Source organism: Acipenser ruthenus, chromosome 9, assembly GCF_902713425.1.
Source record: "Acipenser ruthenus chromosome 9, fAciRut3.2 maternal haplotype, whole genome shotgun sequence".
Taxonomy (NCBI): Eukaryota; Metazoa; Chordata; class Actinopteri; order Acipenseriformes; family Acipenseridae; genus Acipenser; species Acipenser ruthenus.
In genome coordinates, this window is record NC_081197.1 from 12788210 (window position 1) to 12812730 (window position 24521).

General features: G+C 38.7%; 3 protein-coding genes and 3 non-coding genes across 6 annotated transcripts; all 6 read right to left on the bottom strand.

Annotated features, from left to right (window-relative positions):
* Positions 1-179: 179 nt before the first annotated feature.
* On the bottom strand, positions 180-3940 carry LOC117405983 (BTB/POZ domain-containing protein KCTD14). Its single transcript, XM_059031179.1, has 2 exons — positions 3647-3940; positions 180-1954 (listed from the first exon to the last, which is right to left on the bottom strand). The coding sequence occupies exons 1-2, from the start codon at positions 3698-3700 to the stop codon at positions 1283-1285; spliced, it is 726 nt and encodes a 241-aa protein (XP_058887162.1). The 5' UTR covers positions 3701-3940; the 3' UTR covers positions 180-1282.
* A 1214-nt stretch (positions 3941-5154) lies between these two features.
* LOC131738053 (small ribosomal subunit protein uS3) lies at positions 5155-10873 on the bottom strand. The gene is made up of 7 exons (XM_059031177.1): positions 10776-10873; positions 9668-9798; positions 8499-8592; positions 7946-8040; positions 6686-6873; positions 6096-6297; positions 5155-5228 (listed from the first exon to the last, which is right to left on the bottom strand). Exons 1-6 carry the CDS (start codon positions 10803-10805, stop codon positions 6098-6100), a joined length of 738 nt encoding a protein of 245 aa, XP_058887160.1. The 5' UTR covers positions 10806-10873; the 3' UTR covers positions 5155-5228; positions 6096-6097.
* Positions 5520-5667, bottom strand: LOC131738074 (small nucleolar RNA SNORD15). Its single transcript, XR_009329604.1, has one exon. It is a non-coding gene; the product is annotated as a small nucleolar RNA SNORD15 (small nucleolar RNA).
* LOC131738075 (small nucleolar RNA SNORD15) lies at positions 6499-6646 on the bottom strand. The gene has a single exon (XR_009329605.1). It is a non-coding gene; the product is annotated as a small nucleolar RNA SNORD15 (small nucleolar RNA).
* On the bottom strand, positions 7199-7346 carry LOC131738077 (small nucleolar RNA SNORD15). The gene has a single exon (XR_009329606.1). It is a non-coding gene; the product is annotated as a small nucleolar RNA SNORD15 (small nucleolar RNA).
* A 3602-nt stretch (positions 10874-14475) lies between the features above and the next one.
* On the bottom strand, positions 14476-23480 carry LOC117405605 (NACHT and WD repeat domain-containing protein 2-like). Its single transcript, XM_059030573.1, has 7 exons — positions 23281-23480; positions 22011-22099; positions 20334-20450; positions 19957-20160; positions 19701-19845; positions 18790-19361; positions 14476-18636 (listed from the first exon to the last, which is right to left on the bottom strand). The coding sequence occupies exons 1-7, from the start codon at positions 23384-23386 to the stop codon at positions 14851-14853; spliced, it is 5019 nt and encodes a 1672-aa protein (XP_058886556.1). The 5' UTR covers positions 23387-23480; the 3' UTR covers positions 14476-14850.
* Between the last annotated feature and the right edge of the window lie 1041 nt (positions 23481-24521).

The following is a 24521-nucleotide window of genomic DNA, read 5'->3' on the forward strand; positions in this document are numbered from 1 at the left end:
CATGACTATAGGTCAGCATTGTCACTTGACCCCAGGGCTATGCAAAGCTCAGGTGAAGATCAGGTGTTCTGTGCTCTTAGGAAGAGCATTTATACAGTAGTATATACACTGGCTGTGAAACTGGCAAAACGAAAAGTTTTGTTATGATAATGAGAGGTATGAACAAAGCCATTTTACTTGAAATACACTTGCATGGATATACTGTGTTTTATCATGATAGTAAAAGTAAAGATTTTGAATGAACAGGATAGACTCATTGTAAGGATGCAACACCATGTTGGGTTCATATACAGGAGTTGGGGGGGAGATCAAGTCTTTTTTCATTTTTGTTTTACAGAGTTGTTATTATTATTATTAATTAGAACTTCTCATCTCTTTTTAATAATTTGATTTACATTGCATTATTTCTTACACAAACAGTGATTTTATCCAATAACAAACTCCTGTCTTCTGCTATTAAAATATATTAATACAAAAAAGTAAGAGATGGATATTTCTATCCAAAATAAACATGTCACTGAATCACCTAATTTAATGCAAAACACAGTTTCACTAAATTAAACATTTATAATAAAATCTTTGTAACAATAACATATGTTAGTCATCAATAAAGATATGCAAAAATATATACAGTGTGATCATATATTATTATACACGTGGGTATTAAACACAAATGGTGGTTAATAATTCAGAGTATGTAAATAATTAAAGCTTTCCTCTGAGAACATGAAATAATGAAAGTGTACTTCATTGTGGCCTAAATGCCTGTCCTTACATCAGTACTGTACATGTATGCAACACAACTTTTGCAGCATATTGTAATTTTCCAATATGCAACTTAATGCCTGGGCATATTGAGAATAGTCTTGCCTTTGGAAAGGAAATACATTTTTTACAAAAAAAAAAAAAAAAAACCCACACATGTCACACCTTTTACTGTGGCCCACGGCGTGTGATTTGCATATTTTATTTTCAAAATGGTGAAAAACAGCACCGTATATAGGACACATAAATGTTTAGTGCTCATGTGACTTTTATAAATACCATACATAGTGCCTAAAAATCACTTCCCCTTTCTGATGATACTGTTTAGCTTTGATTAAACTGTTTTGTTTTTTTAATTATTATTATTATTATTATTTTTTACTAAGCACATAGCACCACCTGGTGTTTGGCTGAATATCACAACTGTGCAATCCTTTTTAAATACAATTTCCACTGAGTCAATGAACATTTTCTGCACATACAAAAACGTTTTTTGCACATGGTTAAGATTTTACAATTACCACCAGGTGAATATAAACTTATAAAAGAAATCGTACGACTTGAAACGGAAGCCTTTGTCGGTTACATGGGGTTGGTATGTTATGTTATAGCCCCTGGCTTCAATGTCCATTTTGACACAGTCCAGCAAATCTAAAACAGCTGGTGGGGCTTTCCATGGTCCGAACCTCACCACTGACTCTTTGTCTCCATCCAGGCTGTTAACAGCATCGTGATAACGTGTGGAGTCCTCCTCGGTCTTGAGAACACACACGATCACGCTGGACTGGCGAGCGGCCACTGCCTCTGCCCTGGCAATTCTGATGATCACCTCAATGTTCTCTCTGTAGTTGGGAACCCGCGCCAGGAACTGCTGCCTCCCGACTATCTCCCCGAATCTTTCTGGCGAGTCCTCCAGCTGTTTGACCAGGGGTTCAATGTTGTAGAAAAGGGCCTCCTTGTACACCTCCTGTCCACTGTCGCTGGGGATGCGCTGACTGCGAAGGAACTCCAGGATGTGTTTGAAGTGGGTCCCATCCCGGTCGATGAAGTACCGCCCCTCTGCGTCAGTCTTCAGTGAGGACTGCCCGCTGAACATTTCTGCAAGTTTGGAGGAGGGGTACTTTCTCAGTGTGCTCAGGGCCGTGCAGTACATCTGACCTCCAACATTCAGGTTTATAATGGGCGAGTTCTATGAAAAAAATATATATAGATATTACACTACATGTAACACAGCACATTAACAAATAAGATCTATGCCTTATCTTACAATATCCATTTGCATGGGCGGATCTGGGGGGGGGGGGGGGGGGGGGGGGGCTGGGGTCCTGGGGGTCCGTTATATTGTTTACTTAAACGGTATGTTTCGTATCAAGTATCCCCCCCCCCCCCCCCCTTCATGAAAGTCTGGATCTGCCCCTGATTTGCCATGCATTTATTTACTCCAAAGAATTCATAATACAGTATTTAAACTAGAATGAAAATTGTAATGCTTGAAACCCAATTTGTACTCGCAATGCAATTTTGCCAATCACATTTTTAGTTTTTAATTATATTTCTTAGTTTTAACAATAATATTTTAGGTACCAGTATAGATTGTATTAATAATATATGTGTTAATATATGTAATGGCTTGGAACTACAGATGTAGGTAGACTACTGGATTAAACATATTCTATCTATCTCTCTCTCTACACACACACATATATATATATATATATATATATATATATATATATAGGACTGAATGTCGTTTTATGAAGACAGGAGGCTATACTATTGGTGTTTGAATTATTCTTGGGGCTAGTATGCATTCCTCCATAGTTTCTGTTTACATTCCATAAAAGCAATTTCACTACAGGAACTCCGGTTCCCTCCCTCATTCCTTCTTGTCAGTCTGTGAATTACGCAGGCATGCTCTCCTGCGTCTACCACAGGAAACAGTATGCTGTAGCTCAAGGAAGCAAAAATAAATAAAGAAATCCATGTAAAAAAAGAAAAGGAGAGTGTCTCCCCTGGCCTCAAATGGTGCTTTTGTTACACTGCTAACACGTACAATCTTTTTAAATAGGTAAGAAGTTCAGGGTGTTTTTTCAATGCAAAATATACCGGAAAGGATGTGCTAAAACGTAGTCACGTTTTAAAAAAGACAAACGCACTACGAATAACCCACAAGACTAATCCTGTACCAAACCTAGCCTCTACTGTATGTTCTTAATGTATTTATGTTCCCTGTTTATGCTAATACCTTCAAATCATTCATAATAAATCATATCAATCTCTATTACAATGTCTAGTTTAACTAAACCAATAATTTACATTTTAAATCTCCGAGTACAGGTGTGGGTTATTTTGTAGTACGCTTTAAAACATGTTTACACATGAAGACACAAGGTCAAGGATTAATGGCTGCAGCCAGTAGATGCCAGAGTTGCGTATCTCTGAAATAAATACTTCTCGTCTGACTTCACTCCTCGGTAAGGGTTCTGAAACATAGTTCTATTGTATGGCATGTTTCCTCCACGTTAATCTAAATCCTAGAGTTCATACGTAACAAAACAATTTGGTAGTATACAGTATTCTTCTTATGAACCATGAAACATAAAAACAGTTAATGAACGACGTTTCTTTTTTTCTCTCTTCCTGTCGCATTTTCACCAAATAAATCCCCAATGTTACAGATTTTAACACATTCTTGCCTTTCACTATATCCTTAAGTTTGTTTAACTAAATATCGTGAGCAGAGTAAGGAAATAATCATATACTTTATTGTACTGTACTACAAGGACAGTGCAAAAAATAAAACAATATGGCCCAAAACACTACTACTTGCTTCCTTGACTGTTTAAAACTAAGATCACAAGTTAGAAACATCCTTGCTTACCTGCAGATTGGTGGTGGATTGTTTTCCCGGTGATTTGTAGTCTGGCAGGCTCATTCTCCTTGTCTAGTGTCTGGTACAATCAGACCCGCTCAGCAATTGCAACCTACACTTTTGTGTTCTTCAGCAGTCTGTACTCAGCTCAAGCAGGTGCAGGCGGGTGTGGTCTCCGAACAGGACTCCTGTTCGAAGCCACACCTTGCATAATTTTCACAATGCAAATACAAAATTTAACAGAAAGCCGTTTTGACTAAATAGCTGCCCTGGAACTGTTCATGACTCAAATAAATATCTCATGAATTTGTCATAGAAAACGTTCATCTATTGAGGATGAAATACCTATACACTCTCAAATTAAAATGTCTTGCAAGTTTAGATTTAATTCGAACATAAATGATAATACTTACTGACTTTGATGGTGTAATCGGTTGGCAGGTGTTTCTGTATCTGAAACTGCATACATTACTGAAGAAACGATAACTTATCCTCCATCGTTCCTTCTGTTCTGACAGAAGTGATTGTGTAGAGAAGATATCGTAACCTTTACCAAACTTTTCAGATGTTTTTAAAAACGTTGCATTCATATGATGTGCACGAAACTGTACATATTTAAATCCACCTGTGGAAATTCCGTTTCTACAGCCGTTTTCAAATATTTATACATTACCCTTCCAAAATTATCTGGTCTAACATTCCCACATTAAATACACAACGTACATACCAAAGAGAATGGGAGAGCAAATAAAATGAGAATCTGATAAGTCTGGGCGTTTTGTTTTTTCCATATATTATTGGCATCCATGGCAACAATCTGTAATAGCACATATTTCTGTGCCAATTTACACTACATTAAAGACTACTGTATTTAAAATGTTTGTTTTTCAGAATAAATCCCTTGGCACACAAAAAAATAGGAGTACACTTGCTTTGTTATACATGAAGCAGGTTTTAGAAGATCATGTATTGCTTAATTGCACAGTACTGTAGGAACACAGTCAAACAAATGAGTATGTTTCACTTAATCATTCACGATAATGGTACTTGTAGATTGTGAGTGTCAGTTAAGTACAATAAATACTTGTCTTGTGTAGGGTTTAACTTGAACTTGGCTTCACTACCACAAGTCTCAGGATAGTGAGGCTGCAGCAACCTAGTAAAAATTGCCACAAAATGGTTAATTTCTCAAACTTTACTAAGAATACTGTTGTGTATGGGGCTGCAGAATGCTCATAAGCGCCCCTCACAGGGACGCTTCCTATTAATCATGTAAATAGACCAACATCATGTTCACAATACATGTACAGATATGTATGGACAGGTTTTTCCCCCATATATACACAGATTCTGGTGCACTCAAATTGTGGTAAATTGAGTAAGCAATTATCTAAAGTTAAAATGCATGTGTGACATGTTATATGTAAAACTATAGCACAAGGTTTGTGAAGGTACTGGTGGAAAGTGGGGGGCTCTCTGTACATTTAGACTGCTATAAAAACAACAAGCACGCAAAAGTCTTTTACTGTTTTATTGAAATTTCTACAAAGAAAATTTCCAGGGGATTCATCTCTGCGAGTTAAATCAATACCTGCAAGACAAGAAGATTAAGTTATAAAAGCAATTGTCATACTGCTTACTTGGTGATTCATTTATGTAAAGTGGATGCATCTTTATTTCATGGCACTTTACTCTATGTATGGTTTAAAGCATGTAAATGTCAAATTGTGAAAACACATTGAACATGGCAAGGTTTAATTGGACAACTTTACAAGCAGACCTGGCATATCTTCAGCCTATAGGAGTAAGTTTTGTTGGATAAAAGCAGAAGATTGTTTGATATCCCTATATGGATGTAAGGGGTACACTGTAGAACTAAAATCCTTCTCAGACAAATGCCTCTATGTCATCAATCGATAGGGACACTTTACACAGGAGCCTGAACTCAGGGACACAGAACGTGCCTCTGGGCCAGGACACCTGTAGTATGACATGCCCCATTCGGACTCGTCATCGTATCATCACTGAAGGGAGCCTATCTACACCCAGTAGAGGGTGAAACAATTTTTAGGCAGCATAGGAATAAGGGAATTAAGTTCCTATGGGAGTTAAAGTAGACAAGATAATTAAAGCAGACTGAAAACTTAAGGTACATATTTGATGCTTTATCCAGCAAGACAGGATCTTAAACCTAGCAATCCTACCTAAACTCAAAACTATACCACTTACAGATAATGCTAAGAGTTTAGAAAGGTGAACTGTGCCAACACTTTGTTAAAATAAAGCTCAAATGTCTGGTTTCACAGACCCCAGATAAGCACTCATCATGGACGATCTAATGTTACTTTAGGTGCCAAGGAGGTCTGTGAAAGCAGTTCTAAGTATACTAAACTTGACATGAAATTGAGAAAGAACACCCAACATCCACCTGTTTCTGTAGAGAAAGAGGTCTACATACCCTTATGCGGAGGGAATTGGGCCTCCCTGGGGCATGACGGGCACATCTGGCTTGGCTCCCTTCTGCTCAGAGATGGGGGTGGTGGGCAGAACCTCGTCCTTGGGCTCAACAATGCTGACATGATCAGGCAGAGGCTTCTTGGGGCCGATCTTGCCGCTTGGATCCCAGGGCAGCATGATCTTTACTTTGATACCCAGCACACCTACCGACATCCAAACAGACTCAAAAACTAAATTCCATATCCTTAAGCAATTCCATGATATTGCCATTTCCATAGAGAGAACCAAACAAACCAATTGAATGGAGGAGGATTTATATTAATTTAAATGCAAACGGATGGAGATATAAAAATGTATGGGGGAAACTTAGAATGGCACATCCTACATTTGAACAGTTACAAAACCCTTCTCAGACAAATGCCTCTATGTCATCAATCGATAGGGACACTCTACACAGAAGCCTGAACTCAGGGACACAGAACGTGCCTCTGGGCCAGGACACCTGTAGCAGGACATGCCTCATTCGGACTCGTCATCGTATCATCACTGAAGGGAACAATATGGGACATTCACAACCCTGGAAATACATACCCTGCCTGAGCAGAACGTGGCGTACAGCAGTATCAACGTAGTAGTTGACTGGGTCACCACTGTGGATCATCAGACCATCTACAAACTTCATGGACTTGGCTCTCTGGCCTCTCAGTTTCCCAGAAACGACAACTTCGCAGCCCTTAGCACCACTCTCCATGATAAAACGGAGAACACCATAGCAGGCTCTGGGTTTTAAAATAAGCAAAATAAGTTAAAACGTTATCCTTCAGCTTTTATAAACATATGTTTACACACACAGTAGCATTTACAGACCAAGTGTGCAGATTTATCAAACTCAATATTCGTTAACTATTCTATTCATAGGTTTTATACTGTACAAAAAGGTAGTATACATGTACATGGGTAGTTTTATAGAAAAAAAGCAATCTATAGGAAGGCTGATGACCTTTTCTGAAAAGGGTTAAACATTCCAATCAGCACCACTACATACCCTGATTAAGAGAAGCCTAATTTAGATGGTACACTACTGTTATAATACAAATAAAAAGCCCTTCTCAGACAAATGCCTCTATGTCATCAATCGATAGAAACATTCTGCTCAGGAGCCTGAACTCAGGGACACAAAACATGCCTCTGGGCCAGGACACCTGAAGCAGGGCATGCCCCATTCGGACTCGTCATCGTATCATCACTGAAGGGAACACGGACATTCCAAAACAAACAAACAAACAAACACAAAGACTAACAGTACATGTTTAATCATGTTGTGACAGTCCATAATTACCATGTGATTACAACCCTTTAAGACTAAACTATTCTTTATCGAAGTAAATGCGTCTAAAGGCCCCTAAACACCAGACTAAATAAAACAATTAACAGAACTTATATTTTTGCCTAGTCTAACAATTCTTAGATCTTGTGAACTTAAGGCTGGTTTATACTTCAGATCGACAATTTCTGGTCAGAGTCAAGGGTCTCCGACCCCGTGAGACAGGTCGAAATTACATCATCCACACTCGTGGAGTGCGGTTTTTTTGGAATGTTGTTTCTTATACATTTGCGACCTGAAATTGCATAGGGTTGGATAATGCTGAAAAAAACCATTTGCTGCATGGTCGGCATGAAGCTACACAGTTTTTAGAGCTGTCTGCACACAACATATCAGATTAATCTGCGGTTTAAGTATGAACCAACCCTTAGAAAACTTCACACTACTCCAATCTCTTTGCCTGCATAGAAAATGTAATGGAGAAGTTTCTTACAGAAAATCCATTGTGCTCCCGAAGCTCCACTCACCTTCGCACTGCCAGACCCCCGAGCAGTTTGTAGCGGAGAGACTCTGCCTGAGCAATGGCGCACAGTCCTCTGGTGGCAACCTTCTCAGCATACAGCTAAACAAGGAACATAAATAATTACATCAGGAACAAGTGTTGCAAGTGTTATTTTAAGTGCTTTAAGGAGTTTGACAGGGTGTTCTTTGTCGCTTAATAAAAGTGAATCTGTCTTAGACAATCATTTTGATCTCAAGAGCAATCTTCTCAGACAAATGCCTCGAGTATCAGTCTTCAGAAGCTCCTTCTTAAGTGCAAAGGTAACAGAAGTCAGATGCAGAACGCATCATCTTCTGCTCCCAAAGTACAAAATGTCAGGGGCTCAGACTCGTCATCCAGTCATCACTGAAGAAAAGTTATTTAAAGTTTGCTCTGCTTGCATAACAAGATACAGTCTTTTACAATGGAGATCTGAAAAGACCACACCAAGATTTTCAAATGTGAACCTTTAGAAGGCAAGAATGATGAGCAACTATATTTGACAGTAAGGAAAAATTCAACGATGTTCTGCAACTCACTTCTACACTGCCCTCTGGGAAGCCAAACCGCTTCTGGACAACAGCAGTCAGTTCACGAATACGGCGACCTTTCTCACCCAGCACATTCTGAGTCCTAGAAAAAAAAAACACGTTTATAATTAATTCTTAATACATGATTGTGTATGCCATGGTTGTATTAAATTCAAACCAATGTTAAGACTTACACTGAACAATTGTTTAACTCTACTGATCCACAGATGACAAATATTGAAAAATTAAACTAAACCAACATTAAAAGTTCAAGACACACTCAATCTGCACAGGTCCTTTGAGCAGATTTAAAAAAAACAAAAAAACTTAATTGTGGAATATTTTGAAAGACAAAGTATTTATAAATTTAGTTTTATGTCTCCAATGCTGTAAACCCTAGAGTTAAGTCATTACCAAACATAGCTAACACTAGTATTCATCATCTTGGTGAATAATATTTAACAAAATGCTTTCTGGTGCACCTTTGGTTTGTTGAAGCTAACTTTGTGGAATTGTTTCCCCAAGTGCAATCTTCTCAGACAAATGCCTCGTGTTTCAGTCTTCAGAAGCTCCTTCTTAAGTGCAAAGGTAACAGAAGTCAGATGCAGAACGCATCATCTTCTGCTCCCAATGTACAAAATGTCAGGGGCTCAGACTCGTCATCCAGTCATCACTGAAGAAAGTGCATTATTTACAAATGTACTAAAAATGTACTCCAGCAAACTGAATAGATTTAACCAAATAGATTGGGTGTTTTGTTGGTAGCCATGCTAGGGGGCCTTAACTTGCATGACACCCAGTCCATTACAAGAGATCAGAGACTGCTGTGGGTCTAATCCCATCTGCTGCAGTGTGAACACAGCAATCCTCACGTTCTTACAACCCTTTCAAGAGTGCAGAAACTACATACGGCTCATTTGTTTAAAATTATAAAGACTTTTGAAGGGGAAGGTGGTTGACCTCTCATTTCAGGTTTGTATATTTAGCGATGTGACCATGTTGATAGTAAATTGCTCATTTACCATACCTCAACATTTCACAATTTGATGTGAAATTTTTATACCACCACTGAGGTAGCTCTGTAAATAAATGCTTATCTACACCAAACAAGGGCCCCTATGAACTTCATATAGAGATGAGGTTAATGTCAGTTGCACAGCTACAGTATCAACTTTTACCTTGTTGCTAGGATGATGATCTCAGTCCTGGTTGGGGTGACACGCACCTCGACTCCGGAGTAGCCATCTTCAGCCAGCTCACGGGTCAGAAACTCATTCAGCTCAGCCTTGAAAATGCCATCTGCAACAAACTGCAAGAAAAAAAAAGTTATAGTTTCTCTGCCATTTCCATAAGTCATCCCCTCCAAGTAAGATTATTCAAACGTGGGAGCACAATTCTATAACCATTTATTTTGCTTTAACATTCTATAAAAAAGTTACTACTCTTGAATGTTTCATCCAAACCTAGGTGAGCACTGTACATTAGTACCCCAAAATGGCTCCCTTCTGTATAACTGCAACTGCAGCAACAAAAGTATTTGCATTCAGACAGCACCAGGACTTGACAGATTTGGTCTACAAGTTTAGAATGTGTCAGCCTATACAGTCCATTGCATCTGGACTTAAGCACCATGTTACTGGATCCTCAGCTGATGCACTACTAATGTCATTGTAGATACAATTTGTCTTAAATTGTAATTCATCCTAAATTGCTGCTTCTGATCTCAGTGTAGTCTAGTATTATTTGCACTTAAAGAAATAGTTTAAATAAATACGTTTTTTCCCCCACTAGTACAGTAGCTGACAGCATGGCAAGTTACAAAAAAGGCGTACACTGCACATTAGTAAACAAACAAATGCATATTTATCATGAATATATATCTGATTTTAACTTTTAGAACCAATTAGGAGGAAAGAACCAAAGCCTCGGCCTATTTCATATACAGCAAACGCAGTGTTTTTAAACACACTACAGCTGTAACATTTTGTATAACTACTGTTGAGTTAGAATTAATGTTTTGTAGTTAACTTACGCAACTGGAGACAGAAAAAACACCTAAACACAGCTAACATAAACTGACACAACATAAGCGCAGGCATTACCGGACATGTTTAACGCAGGGACACACAGTCACATTCAATCAACAACAATCCTCGTACAGAAAACAGCCAAACATAGCTTTGTTTACTGTATGACATTTAAAAGATCGCCTTACACGATAAAACGTGATCATTTTTTTAAGTTACTCACTGTTTTCCTAAACTTTTAAGTAAATTATTGTCCTACCTTCCTCTTCTTGGAGATCTGTGCCGCCATTTTGCTTCGTGCAGCTGAAAGGAAAGGGACTCCTTTTCCGGCGGAAGTTATTTTATAGGCCCGTTTCCGTGACATCCGGTTTATTGGGCCCAAAAGTGCGTGATGGTAGTTGTAGTGTTTTGTCGAAATGTGTTACTTAACTGAATCCATATAGCGCTTCTGTGGTTGTCTCTGGTACTCAATGATAATAGCGCTTCTCAAAAGGTCGGAGTTATTTTTCATTGTCTTGTGCTTATTATGCCTTCTGCATCCACCCGTATAAAAACGTGTACTTTTAGAAATTATGAAAATATTCGAATGTCACATTTGATAAATACACATTGCAACATATTAACGATGAATATGGGTTAATTTGGTCTCCTAACTGGATATATTAGTAACTTGAATAAACCTGTCACCAGGTACTGGACATCTGTGGCTGCTGCTTATTGGACGTGCCTCTCTCATTACCTTGTATTGGAATATACAACACGTGATCTGAGCTTTACTATCTGCTAAGAGCTGTGGCCACCTTCACAACTGTAAATTAAGGTTTTGCTGTAGTTTTCTAGTACATGTATTGGTTATGACGTGATACTACGGCAAAGAATGTGGGGTCCTAATACCTGCAGCACAGTAACTTCATTGTGGCAGGTAAATGAAAAATAAAAATAAACAGTAAAATAATACTTAAATTGTGAGACAACATCTGCAAATTACTCTATGTAAAACCTTGGTTTACCCTTATAAAAAATGACTGTGGTATACCATTGTAAAAGTAAAAAATACATGATAATCATGCAGATGGAAAAGGGGATACCTAGGCAAATGTGTTTGCGTTTCTACCTTTTGTTTGTGATTTTATTTTGTAACAACAACAATACTGTACAGCTTTCAGGAAATACAATAAAGAAACCTTGGAAAGAGTTATAAAAATGATTTATTATGTATTGCTTTGCCAAGAGACTCCACATTGGACGCTACATCCCATATACAGGGATACAAACATAAATAAGTCTAGAAGAATAGTCTGCATATTTACATCTTAATAGAAAACAACTGCTAATGACACAGCTGTCTGTATTATGGAACTAGGCCCCAAGAAATACAGATTAGTAAGTAGAGCGGGCAATAGTAGTACACAATCTTTTATTTATTAAAAAAAAAAAAATACCAAAAATGTTTCACTTGGTTTCAAAAACATATTATTTTAATAAACATAGCACAACACTGACAGATCAAGTATTAAAAAGAGTCCCCCTCTTACAATTTCTGACAATTTGCAGCTGTATTTAACACAATTCAGTAAGACAGAACAAAACAAGTTAAAATTCATTGGTTTGGGAGATATAAGGTAAGGTAAACATGTTTACAACTAAACAAAGATAAAACAAAGCTCATGGTGCTTGGGTGTCGACATGAACTACATAATGAATCCAGTCTAAAGATTGGATGGTATATCTATTGACTTTAGCTCAGAGGTCTGCAGTTTGGGACTCATTGAATTAGAAACACCTGCCTGTAATTAAGAAGGCAGGTGCATATATAGCAAAGGAAAGGGAAAAACAGGGAGGAAGAAACTAAGGCTAGCATATACAGCATCAAATACAGGATTGGGAGTCATGAGAATGGGTTATGTAGTAATTGTGGTGAACAAGAAACAGTGGAACATGTATTCAGCAAAGAAACATATTAAACAGAAAATTAAGGGAAACAGAAATGGAAGTAACCGTAAATTATATTTTGAAGGTAGAAGGGCGAGAAAAACAAACGGAGAAAGAGAAATGTATAGTCAAATTTATAGTATAGGAAAATGGGAGAAAATACAAGGGAAGAAATAAATGCACATATATAAAGGTAGAGGGTGCTCATCATCTCCATTTAGATTGCATGCGCCAACAAACCCTAAAAAGAAGCAGCAGCAGCAGCTTGATGGCAGTATGTGTGAAGTCTAAGGCCTGGGTGAAGCTTGTGGGGACAGGCCTATAGAAAGAATGATCTTTTCTTCCGCATTAAAATACATTATTTTAAGTGACAAAGTCGAGGTGACTGAGTATAAAGACAGTGATTTTTTTTTTTTTTGCTATCTTCCAGTTCATTTAATTGTTCTTCACCCAAATCAGCATGTCTGCTTACTACTTTGGGATTTTTTGCAGGTAATTGGTCACTCAGTTTCATAGTTACAGCTGTAGATCTGTAACTGTAAAAGCAAGATGGCTACCGTCCGATACGTTCAAATTCTGTGAGGCAGTGCAGTGATTTAGAATGTTTGACAAGGTATCCATCCAATATAGGGACAGCTGGAACCTCGCTCGACCAATCACATTGCGTTCCATTGCCACACACACACATACAGCCTTGGACAATATGAAGCACACACTACATTTTTGCATACAGGGTAATAGGATAGAAGTCAATGGAAATATAGGGGTATTTTAATTGAAATAAAAACAAGATTTACTATTTTGTAGGCCTTCCATTTGCCTTAATGGCTACGAAGACCCTTCGGGGGATACAGTCCACAAGCTGCTTGTTGGCACTTCCAATCTTGTTCCAATCCTCAGTCAATTTGTAGAACACTTGTTTACTGACACGGTAAAAGAAAATTGTCAATAGATGTACAATATCCCTAAAAACATTTCCATTGATTTCTATTCATATTGTGCAAAACACACACACACACACACACACACACACAGATCATTCAGATCCTGTTGTAACAGTTCAAACCGAAGAGGATCGTGGGGACAGCACTGAATGCCACTCTGTAGGGTCTGGGTCTGAATTGCATTGTTTCACTGCATCGCCTCTTTCATGTTCACAGGTGAAATTTTCAGTCAGCTTTTGAAACTGGCACATCTACCTCCAGGACTCCCCAGCACAACAAAGGAATGTTTTATTATTTTTAAGCTAACAAACAGTTTAAACAGACTTGAGACATTTAAATTACTCAGCCTCCTAAATTTATTAGCAATTATACATACCTTAAAATGATGCCAATTGCACCGGTAAATAACCTGTTCATACACTTGTCTTGGGAAGTGGACATTCAGTTGTGATGTAACATGTTTCATATCGCTTTGCCTAAATATAACATGAGAAATGAACTCTCTTTAAGTACCTGACTGCTGTTTGAATCCCTGTTTCTTGATATTCACATTCATTTACATGGATGTTGATGTTTGTTTTGTTTGTGCATGCATGGAGGGGTGGTGGGGGTGGTACTGGGTACTGACCACTCATTTCACCAACATGATATTCTTACAGGAAGCAAGTGAAAGCAGAGTGACACAGATTAGTGAGTTACTGGCTTAGATGAAGGAAGCAGATGCAAAGTATGTTACATTACAGGGGGATGAATTGCAATTTGTGAGAGAAAAGTATCCACAAGAAAGGGAAGAGCAGAAGGAAGTATTAAAAGTATTAGAAAACCAAAGACTTTAAATTCAGGTATTGGCGCAGTTGACAACTTCACTGAAAAGAAACGTAGCACAGTAGTTAAATAAACCATGTAAATAGTTTATTATGTTAACATGGCTTTAAGAGTCTTGTAAATAGTTGATCTATTTTCAACCTTTAGGCTTTTTGTTCGTAATACATTTTTCAAATAAAAGACTTAAGAGTCGGTCCTTTCATTAAAGTTCATTTATTCCACACAATTGTCCACAGTAAGAATGACCCCACACAAATGTCTTGTCCAAACAGTAGTTTATTTGTGTTTGAAATATGGATTACAAAGAAACTGAAAATGTACTGGCTGTATACAACGAAAATGTCTAAAAACAAAAGTCTGTAGAAAAAAAGCTGCTGAGCAAGTGAAAAGTGCAGCTGAAGTAAATCTGTAAAAAGCAAAACATACATTAAATGCATATTACAGTTGCATTATATGTTAGCTTATTTTCTCTCTATGTGTCTTGATATAGCGCTTCCCTCGTTATATAGCGGATTTATACTGGACACTGACACCAGCGGTAAACTAAGGGGGTGGTGCTTTAATCGCGCATAATTAAGGCCATTCATAACACACAGAGGGTGTAGATGTTACTAAGAGAGGAAATATTTTAAACTACAGTAGCTCTGTAGAGGACACCCTCCATGTAATATTTGGTAACTCCTTGCCCAGCCACTGTTTGTGTTCACTATAAAGGCAGCTTTCATTGTTACCAATTTGACTCAGACAGCTTTTAATAGTGCCATCAACAGTGTTGGCAATAGTATAAATCCCAGTACTGCCATCTTCAAATCCCACATAAACGTTGAGATTGTCAGAAACAGTCATAGTAGATGGATCTTTGCACAGGTAACATTGTCCAATATTTTCCATATCGGAGACTTGAACAACATTGAGAACAGGCTTGGCGTGAAAGTCACAGCTGCAGCTGCATTGTTCAGCATCACAAATGAAGACAACGTAGCTGCCATCTGCAGTCAGAGTAATATACAAGACTGGACCTTTGGCACGCAAGGCAAACAGGCTTCCATTTAGAGTATCTAAGATGTTGATTGTCATGATATCTACGGAGATGACAGCGTACCTTCCATCGGATGAAATCTGAAACACCTCCAGCTGGCTTAAGCAGTTTTCAGGCAGCTTCACTTGCTGGTATATTGTCTCTTCTGCCACGTTCCAGGTGTACAGATAGCCTGAAGAGGTGATTAGGACCACATAATCAGGATAGTCCGGTAACGCCTGAAAGGCAGTGACCTCTGATTGGCTAGCACATGAGAATCTCTTGCTCACGCATCCAGACCACAAGCTTACAGCCAAGAGATCTCTATCATGGTGTCCGAGAACAAAGGTGCTCTCTGGTGTGATAATTGCATTCTTCAGGTAGGGATGAATATAACACACAATGTGCACTTTTGTAAGCTTCCATACCCTGGAGAGATTGTTTTCACAGAGGGACACCACAAAATGGCTGTTGGGGGTAACCAGCAACTTGGAGACATGGTCACAGCGGATACGGTGCAGATTTTCTCCAGTTTCGGTATTCCAGACATAAATGTCCCCAGAGATTTCTGAAGTCACCAGATACTCGCCAGTCATGGTGAGTGCTGAGCTATCAACAAGGTCCTCATGCTCAAAATAAGCCTCGATACGACCAGTGAGCATGTTCCATTTGAAGATCACGTCAGTGCCATTTACAGTGTAAAAGTGCTTCCCCTGTGCGGTCACTAGGACCGCTTTGATTTTCAGTCCAGTCTTGGAAACCAAGGAGGCGCTCAGGACCAAATCCAGGTCCCAGGATGTGAAGAATCCATTTGCTGTCACTGCTACCAGGGTCGTGTGGTTCTTTACAAGCTTGAGTATTTGGTCGTGGCCGGTGTTGAGGGTCAGAACGCACTGCCCTGTGTTTCTTTTCCATACCAGTAGGAAACAACAGCCTTCCAAAGCAGCTATAATGATGTCACAATTGTTTGAGAGCATGGCATGGCTGAACAAGCTGTTCCGAGGTGCTTTGAACTGATCCATTATCATCCAGCTGAAAGTGTCCCAAATCACAATGTGTTCCCTCTTACAGAGCAGGAGAATCCGCTTCTCGGCAGAAGATTCAATTGTTATGACTTCATCTAGATCTTCTGGATTACAGAATTCTTTTATAAGCTGGGGTTCAGATATTGTTTCTATGTCCCAGACAAAAATGTTCCCAAAGTTGTCGACCCAGAACATTTCCATTTCTGGTTCTGAGTGGAGCAACGAAAGTATAGATGTTCTCTTTAAGTCTGAAGTAACCGTAGCTACGTGCTGACCTCCTTCATGGATATCAAAGATTGTAACTGTGCTTTCTTGCTGTCCACAGAAAACATACCTACAATCAGAGGAACAGGACAGGCACATAACATTATGCTGACAATGTAGCTGGCCAAGTTGACTTCCAGTACTTAAGTCAAACATCCCAACATAAGACATGTTCTCGAACCATACAAAACCATACAAGCTGGTGCTGCTTATAACAAATCCTTTCACTTGTTCCAAAGTTTCCACTGTGCTGTGGATGACAGATCTGTGAACATTTACTTCATAAAGTAGTAAGGGCAAGGACAAATTGTACAGCAATAACCTGTTGCATTCTGTGGAGAGCAAGAGAAAATGACCTGCACTTTTGGCCCCAGAAAACTTAATGCCAGTTGAGTTCATGAGTTTAAAACCCCCAGACATGTTTTCGCTCCATGCCCATAGCGTGCCGTTTTCTAGAATCACAATTATCTTTCCGTATTGTGTCTCTATTACCGTAACGATAGGAGAAAGTTCCACAGCTGACAGTAAAGTGCGTGTGGAAGGAACATTTATAACAGAGGAGTGCAGAACAGCCAAGGCAGAGTTCCTCAGACCCTCCTGATAGATTTGCTTAACGTAGTTTAATAAACTTGGGCATATGTCCAGGAATGGAAGCAATTTTGTCTGAATCACAGCAGTTAGGTCGGCAGGAGAGGTCTGAAGCAAGCAAGCAGCACTGCTAAGGATGCTGGCTAAAAGCCTGAGCTCTTTTCCAAAGGCAAGCAGGGAGGTTTCTTCCAGCTCGGATATCAAGTTGGTCAGTTGACCGGCCTTTAACATGGCTTGGTGGAAGCCGAGGCACATCAAGGTGCTTCTGCAAACCTCATCAAGCCTGCCACTAGCTTTCAAATGAAAGGGGAGTTCATTAATTTTCCGCACGTTAGCGAATTTAGCAAAACAATGGGAGCTGAAGAGCCAGGGCTGGGAAGGTTGCTGGCTGTCAATGTAGATCTTTAGTGGAAGTGGATTTTGGAAAGCTTGTGCTACCAGGGCTTTGGTTTGTGCAAAGAGGTCCTGACTGATGACGAAGGGTTTGGCTCTGCCACAGGCCCATCGTCCACTGAAGTAGCTGGATGTCACATTGTGCATCTCTTGCCTTGCCTCCTCTCCACTAAGGTAGAGCTTGTAGACAACCAATGGGAAATGTCTATTTGTCCAGCACAGCACCTGAAACCCCATGAGATACCGCTTCACCAAAAAACTCTTCAGATCCAACAGCAGATTCTCCACTACTGAATCGGGCACCCTCAGTTTGTAAAGCAGGTCTTTATTGGGGAGGAACCGCAACAAGAAATTATTATCTGCTGACAGGATGTCAACAAGTTCGTTCTCTGTGATTCCAGATTTTGCGATTGTCAGATAGGCAACCGCTTTGGAGACCAGCTCTGCCCCGTGCTTCATCTCAAGATGGTGCAGGAACCTCTCAATGCTCTCATGGACACTCTTTCCTAGAGACTCCTCTGTGACATCTGACTGCGAATGCCAGTGAAACACCTCCCTGTAGAGCAACTCAACATACAGAGGGAGAGTGCAACCCTTCAGGGCTTCATTGACATATATTTGCTGCCCTGACGTAATTCTCCTCTTTGAGGCCAAAAGGAGTTCTGTTAGCATCTTACTGCCGTCTTTTCTCTCTTTGTTTCCCATTTCGAGGAACTGAGACTGATCAGGGTACAGAGTCTTGAGGGTCTGTAAAACGGCAGACTTTTTGGGGGCTGTGGAAATCAGCAGTTTAACAGAAGGCGGTAAGGTCTTTGGAAGCCACCACATTCTTTGAGCTTCGTAAGTGTGTGCCATCTGGTCCACACCATCTAAAATCAACACCAGAGGGTGCTGTAAAGATGATGCTCTAAAAAGGTTTGCCAAGTCCTCTTTTAGCTGACCGATGTCATTGGAGCAGGCCACTGGGGGATAGTTATAGTTCACTGCCAGCTGCTGACAGATTCCTGAAAGAAGCTGTTTCAGGTTACCGGTGTCTCTTCTTAAAAAACGAACAGCTACTACTGGATCGCAGCCATTCAGCCAAGAGTGCACCTGAAAAAAAGATATATATTTCAAAGGTTTGTCAATCACCTATACCCATCTTTACCTTTTCGATGCATACTATATCTTTAACCAAACATCATAACACACTATAATATATAACAGGAAAAAGGATTCACTATGTACTGATATCATGTCATACATCAACATTCAACATCACTATTGTAAAATTCACAACAATACCTGTTTGGCACAATGGGCCAGGAACACTGTTTTGCCAGTGCAAGGCCCCCCACTGACAATGAGTGGGTATTTGGTCTCTTTCTGGGATAGGTAGTTTTTAACCTTTTCCACCTCGTCACATTCAATCCTGTAAAGGCCAGCATAAATATTGCACAAAGACGCATGCTGCAAGACTTCTTCAGTCAGCGAGTCGAGGTGTTGTGTGTTTCTTGTGACTAGGGCATCAATCATGCTCAGCATATCAGAGTAGAAATGGTTGCAGAGCCCCTCAGTGTGCTCTTTCGTAATCTCCTTGGCGTTGCCCTGGCGTATGTCACTGTTTGAGGTGTACACCCGGAGCTGGGAGGACGCCACAATGGAAGGAAGGAATTCATCTCGGAGGCAGCGCATCATATTGTAGGACTTGAGGTCGTGGTACATCTGAAGCTCTGGGTCGGGACTGAGTCTGGATTTCTGTGTCATCTTCTCCCGCTGTTGACTCTGGATGGGAATGTTGTGAACGTAACACAGGCATCTTTGCAAGTCCTCTTTGGGGCGATTTTCAAGTGCAAATCGAAGTTCGTCTTCAAGTGCTGTCAGAAAAAAACAAACATTTTGATTTACTTTGCAGCAGCACTTCTGTAAAATATAAATAGTGACTCTAACCCTCTGTACAGATGCTGTTCTGTGCACATAACATAATACTGCAAAACCCTTTTTTTATGTTTAATGGTAGTTCCTGAGTACAGGATCTGTTTTTGTGAAGTTAAATACATCATGTGTTGTGTGTATCTTAATATAAGAGACATCATTCTGCACAGTAGAGCAGCTGAGCTTTCCTTTTGTCTAAGATGTATAACAGATGTAATCTCCTGCATCCTACTCACCTTACACGCTGTCTATTAACTTATAAAGCGTCTCTGTTTTGTTACCTGAGGTGAAGTATTTGCGTTCTCTTTCAGGGGTGATTGTTCCTTTCTGAATACACCTAGATACAACGGCATCAAAAATCATCTTCATTTCCTGGAAGGCCTCTTGCCACTCACTGCGATCAACTTCTCGGGCTTTTATATCGGCCTAGGAAAAATAAAAATTGAAACCAATATTGGAAAAAACTGAATGTGCTATTGCTCAAATTGTGCACTGTAATTTAATAGGAAATATTGTTAATATATTGACTAAACTAACTTGGCTGTAGTAATTGCGCAGCAGGTCCCTTTTGTCCCACAGGAAATAGGCTGGTGGGATGGCATTCTCGTCCCTGTGGTACCACCTCTCCAGGATCCTGGTACTAACCCCCGCCTGCTGAGACATCTGCAGGATCTCCTCGAACTCCAAGACCTCGATCTCCTGCGGGAGACACGGGCCGCTGCTCTGCTCCCCAATCAGAGCCTGCCACAGAACAGACAAGGGATGCTTTACCATAGCAACAAGATGCTACTTTTCAAAAAATGTATTGAGTCTTTGTCATAACGCTGTGAGTTACATGTAAAACTTAAAACACAAAGAAACTAGTTACTTGTTTGCAAACATTTTGACACGTGTCAAAGACTTCAGAGACTTACCACAAAGCAAGGGCCAGCTGAATTTTTAATGCAGTCCTCTAAAAGTTTCAACCGAAACTGTCGGAATTTGCAATCTAGTACATCCTCAGGATCGAATCCCTCATAGCCGTCAATCACCTGAAGAAAGAACACTTTCACTGGAACAGCTTATCAACAGAAAGGGCTTAGAAAAAACAGGACATGATAAATAACCAAACACAATCCTCTCAATAGGTTTGACTGTTGACCCTGTTCTTTCACTTTTGTCATTTATTTAATTTCACAAGAACATAGTTTCACTTTGGACCCATCAGAGCCTTACGCATGCTTTGTATATGCATTGTGTGGAGCGTGTGGGAGGGAGTCTCTATACTATGTATGTACTGCTATGGTCAAAGGTTTTGTATCACCCTACTAATTTTGTTTCATAAAGTTGAATGAAACCTGCTGAATAATGTTATGTTAACATATTGAATTACATACTGCTTTGTAGTCTCTGTATATAACGAAAAACTGACATATGTAAAAAATGTGACATTTTGAAATCTAACACGAAATACTGTACTACTATTATGGTTTCTGGTAGACTTTTGTGATGCCATTTTGTAGTTTCTTTGATTACATGATGAAGATCTAAATTACATTCATATAGTTTTTTTTTTTAAATTATGCCTCAATCCTAAAATTCTATGTGATGCAAAACACTTGGCCATAGCTGAACATAGTTTACCATGCCTTGCCATGGATTTTTAAATATGATTTACCATACCTCTCTATGCTTTAAAATGTATTTTTATACTTTACCATGCTTTCACTATGCTTTATTACACTTTGCTATGCTTTTACTATGGAGCACTTTTTTAAAGGGTTATTATAGCATTGAGAAGATCAAAGCAAATGAAAATGTAATTACTACAGCTATCCACTAGATGGCATGTGTTCCATGTAAAAAAAAAAAAAAAAGCAATTTCACGAAACTGCAATTAAAACATCTGGAGAAAAAAAACAAAAACAAAAAAAAAAAAAACACAAAGCCAATTTTCTCATCCCTTACTCAACATGAGTGTGCTCAAGTGCATTGGTGTCCAGCATACAAGATCGACACAATGACGTATTACATGAGCGAGTGACATCTCCAGCTCATGACTCATCTGCACTCAGGTTAGCCAGTGTGGGTGGATGTTGGGATACGAAAGAAGCAGCTACAGGTTTGAGTCTAGCCCCAGGCTCATCAAACACCCTGTTATTATATTCTGGTGCTGAGCATCTGTGAAGCACATTATTTTCCGTGCCCGTTGTTTGCTGTGGGGCCTGTGCTAACGCATGCTTTTATTTGCACTGTGCAGCGAAATGAACGGAGAATTACAGGCTTCTTTCTGAAATGGCTCGCTCATCCATGAACAGAGATAAACAGCTATGAGCAAAAGCTTTTGCCTCCCCTACAGAATACATGGTATTTTGGCAGTTTTACCATGGTTATACTATGCATGCACCATAGTTTACCATCTTTATTAATATGCTTGACTATACACACATTACTTAATGCTTACTTATGCTTCATTACAAAAAAACAAAAAACACATGAATAGCTGTTCAATGCATATTAAGACCTGTTCAGAATGACTCAGGTTAGGTATACTCAACCCATTCAATCCAACTCAAATTATTACTTGATTTGTAATGCAAATGTCGTATTACCTTGAATTCAAGACCGTAATTGGATCTGCAATATTCCCTTATTTTCGGGTAGACAGTCTCCCTCAATGCTTTCCTTTCACTTTGGGAATCTAAAATGAAACACATTAAATGCTGGGGAAATACGGCGTTAAAAAGATAACAGCGAATGTTATTTTTTGTTAATGATAATAAGCACCGTTTTTTCGTGTCACAAGATGAAAAGCGGTACTATTCTACTTTATTAGTTACAAAAAACAGGGTTACATTATAGACCGCTGGTAAAAACTGTCTGTAATTTAATTGTAATTACATAGCTAACATTATTTTAGGTTATATATATATATATATATATATATATATATATATATATATATATATATATATATATATATATAAAAGATATCAAGTATTCATTGGAAGTGTTAATAGTGTAGATGTGCTGAAGAAGAACTCGGTAGGCAGTATGAAATATGAATCATTTAATGAGTCGACATATGTGGGCAGTAGGCTTGGCATTACATAAATAATTATTCAAAAATACACAGCCAAAGCGCAATGCTTTAGAACCTTGTGTATAAAAAAAACTGACAAGTACAGGTGTGTTGTTATTTAGAGGTACGCATTAAAAAGTGATACGCAGCGCACCACATTCTAACGATGTAACGCTTTCTAACACTACACCTGTCCGTCCAAAAACACTTTAGTTTTCTGACTGTATATGTAGTGCAGTGTCCAACAGGAAACTACAGTGTTATAGTATTTTTATGTGGGAAAGTCTGAAGACCCATGTCTGCTAAGAAATAAATAATAATAATAATAATAATAATAATAATAATAATAATAAGTCGGTCAGATTCTCAATTTGAGCGTTAGTATAGGGAGCTACCGTTTGACATCAAAACATGTAATAACTGATCAACTTCTACTGAATGAGAATAAAACAGTTATAACATAGTACTTTAAAATGAATAAAACAGATATTATATATTACATTTTAAAATGAATAGAACTAAAACACTAAACACTGCGTAGATATAATAAAAAGCATTTCATCTCTGTTAATGAAACATTTAAAATACAAGATTACTATAGCCATGGTTGTAAAATTGAATTGAATTATGAAACTAGTCAAAACAACCAATACGTAGCAAAGTCTACTTGGCACATGAAAAACAATACATTTATTTCGTTTTTGATAAAACTGTGATGTGTACGACTACGACACTACGTACAGTACAAAAATAAACATCACCACAAAGCTTAAAGTTTACATATTTTTTTAAAAACTTACCTTGCGGATCGACGCACAGAAATATTTTAATACAGGATTTAATAGTTTCTGAAGGTATTCTGGAGAAATCTCCACTCAAAAGTGCTTTTCTAATAGAGTTATCCATCCGTTCAGAAGTGGCAGGGACTTCTACCTTACAATTACCTAGTCACGAAAACAAAAAAACCCAACAATGCACTGAAATACGCTGAATGCTGAAAGTGAAGGAAGGAAACTGTGTCACAAATATTATTTCAGTGATATCTAAATCCCAACAGGAACTGTGTGTTGTTTTATTTGTAAAAGTGAAAAGGAAGTTGATCTCTCCGCCGTCACTAAAACGAAACGCAACCTGCTGAGCCATGTGTCTGAAGAGACATATTTGCAGAGCATTGAAGAAAAATAATTATATGTAAAAACAGTACCACTCAGAACGTTAAGCAAATAATATTTTAAAAAAGTTGCAATACTGAATACTCAGGAAAACATTACAATGTTCCAATCAAGTTTAGACTAAAATATCTGTTTACTACATTTATCAAGCAGATCCTGATAACTACCAGGTTCGAACAGACAAATCTTGGACTACCGGTACCTGTGAAACTAGTCAAGAGTTGTCTCCACTTACTCCTCTCTAAGGATACTTATGTTAAGAACTAAAGATGATTAGTGTAAAATTTTGACTACAAGGACTTAAAAGACATTTAACATTTGTATTTATGTCATTTAACATAATGTATTGTTGCTGTCACTCTGTATAATGGTCTGCGTCTTCCATTTACTGTGTTTAAGTTAGCTAGATATTCTGGGCATTAATCAGTCTGACCACTGCATGACCAAGTCTTAATACCAGCGGAATGTTGTAAACGAAAGATAATCAAGTACGTTTTGGATCCTTCCTGATGGTTAATAAATAAATAAATACATAATATATTAATATATTTTATTATTATGATGATTTATTTCTTAACAGACGCCATTATCCAGGGCGACTTACAATTGTTACAAGATACCACATTATTTTTACATACAATTTCCCATTTATACAGTTGGGTTTTTACTGGAGCAATCTAGGTAAAGTACCTTGCTCAAGGTTACAGCAGCAGTGTCCCCCACCTGGGACTGAACCTACGACCCTCCGGTCAAGAGTCCAGAGCCCTAACCACTACTCCACACTGCTGCCCGATGCAGCAATGTGGATCTGTTTGGCATCATAAAATGCCGCAGTTACTATAATCATCAATTTATTCATCTGACTATCA

Excerpts from the sequence above, each read along its gene's own strand:
- LOC117405605 (XM_059030573.1), bottom strand. The coding sequence starts at position 23,386 with ATGGATAACTCTATTAGAAAAGCACTTTTGAGTGGAGATTTCTCCAGA. Across the intron at positions 22,100-23,280 it reads TCTGTGCGTCGATCCGCAAG|ATTCCCAAAGTGAAAGGAAA; the intron begins GTAAGTTTTTAA and ends GTTTCATTTTAG. Across the intron at positions 18,637-18,789 it reads TGGCCCATTGTGCCAAACAG|GTGATTGACAAACCTTTGAA; the intron begins GTATTGTTGTGA and ends AGATGGGTATAG.
- LOC131738053 (XM_059031177.1), bottom strand. The coding sequence starts at position 10,805 with ATGGCGGCACAGATCTCCAAGAAGAGGAAG. Across the intron at positions 9,799-10,775 it reads AGATCTCCAAGAAGAGGAAG|TTTGTTGCAGATGGCATTTT; the intron begins GTAGGACAATAA and ends TTTTTCTTGCAG. Across the intron at positions 8,593-9,667 it reads ATCATCATCCTAGCAACAAG|GACTCAGAATGTGCTGGGTG; the intron begins GTAAAAGTTGAT and ends TTTTTTTTCTAG.
- LOC117405983 (XM_059031179.1), bottom strand. The coding sequence starts at position 3,700 with ATGAGCCTGCCAGACTACAAATCACCGGGAAAACAATCCACCACCAAT. Across the intron at positions 1,955-3,646 it reads AATCCACCACCAATCTGCAG|AACTCGCCCATTATAAACCT; the intron begins GTAAGCAAGGAT and ends TTTTTTTCATAG.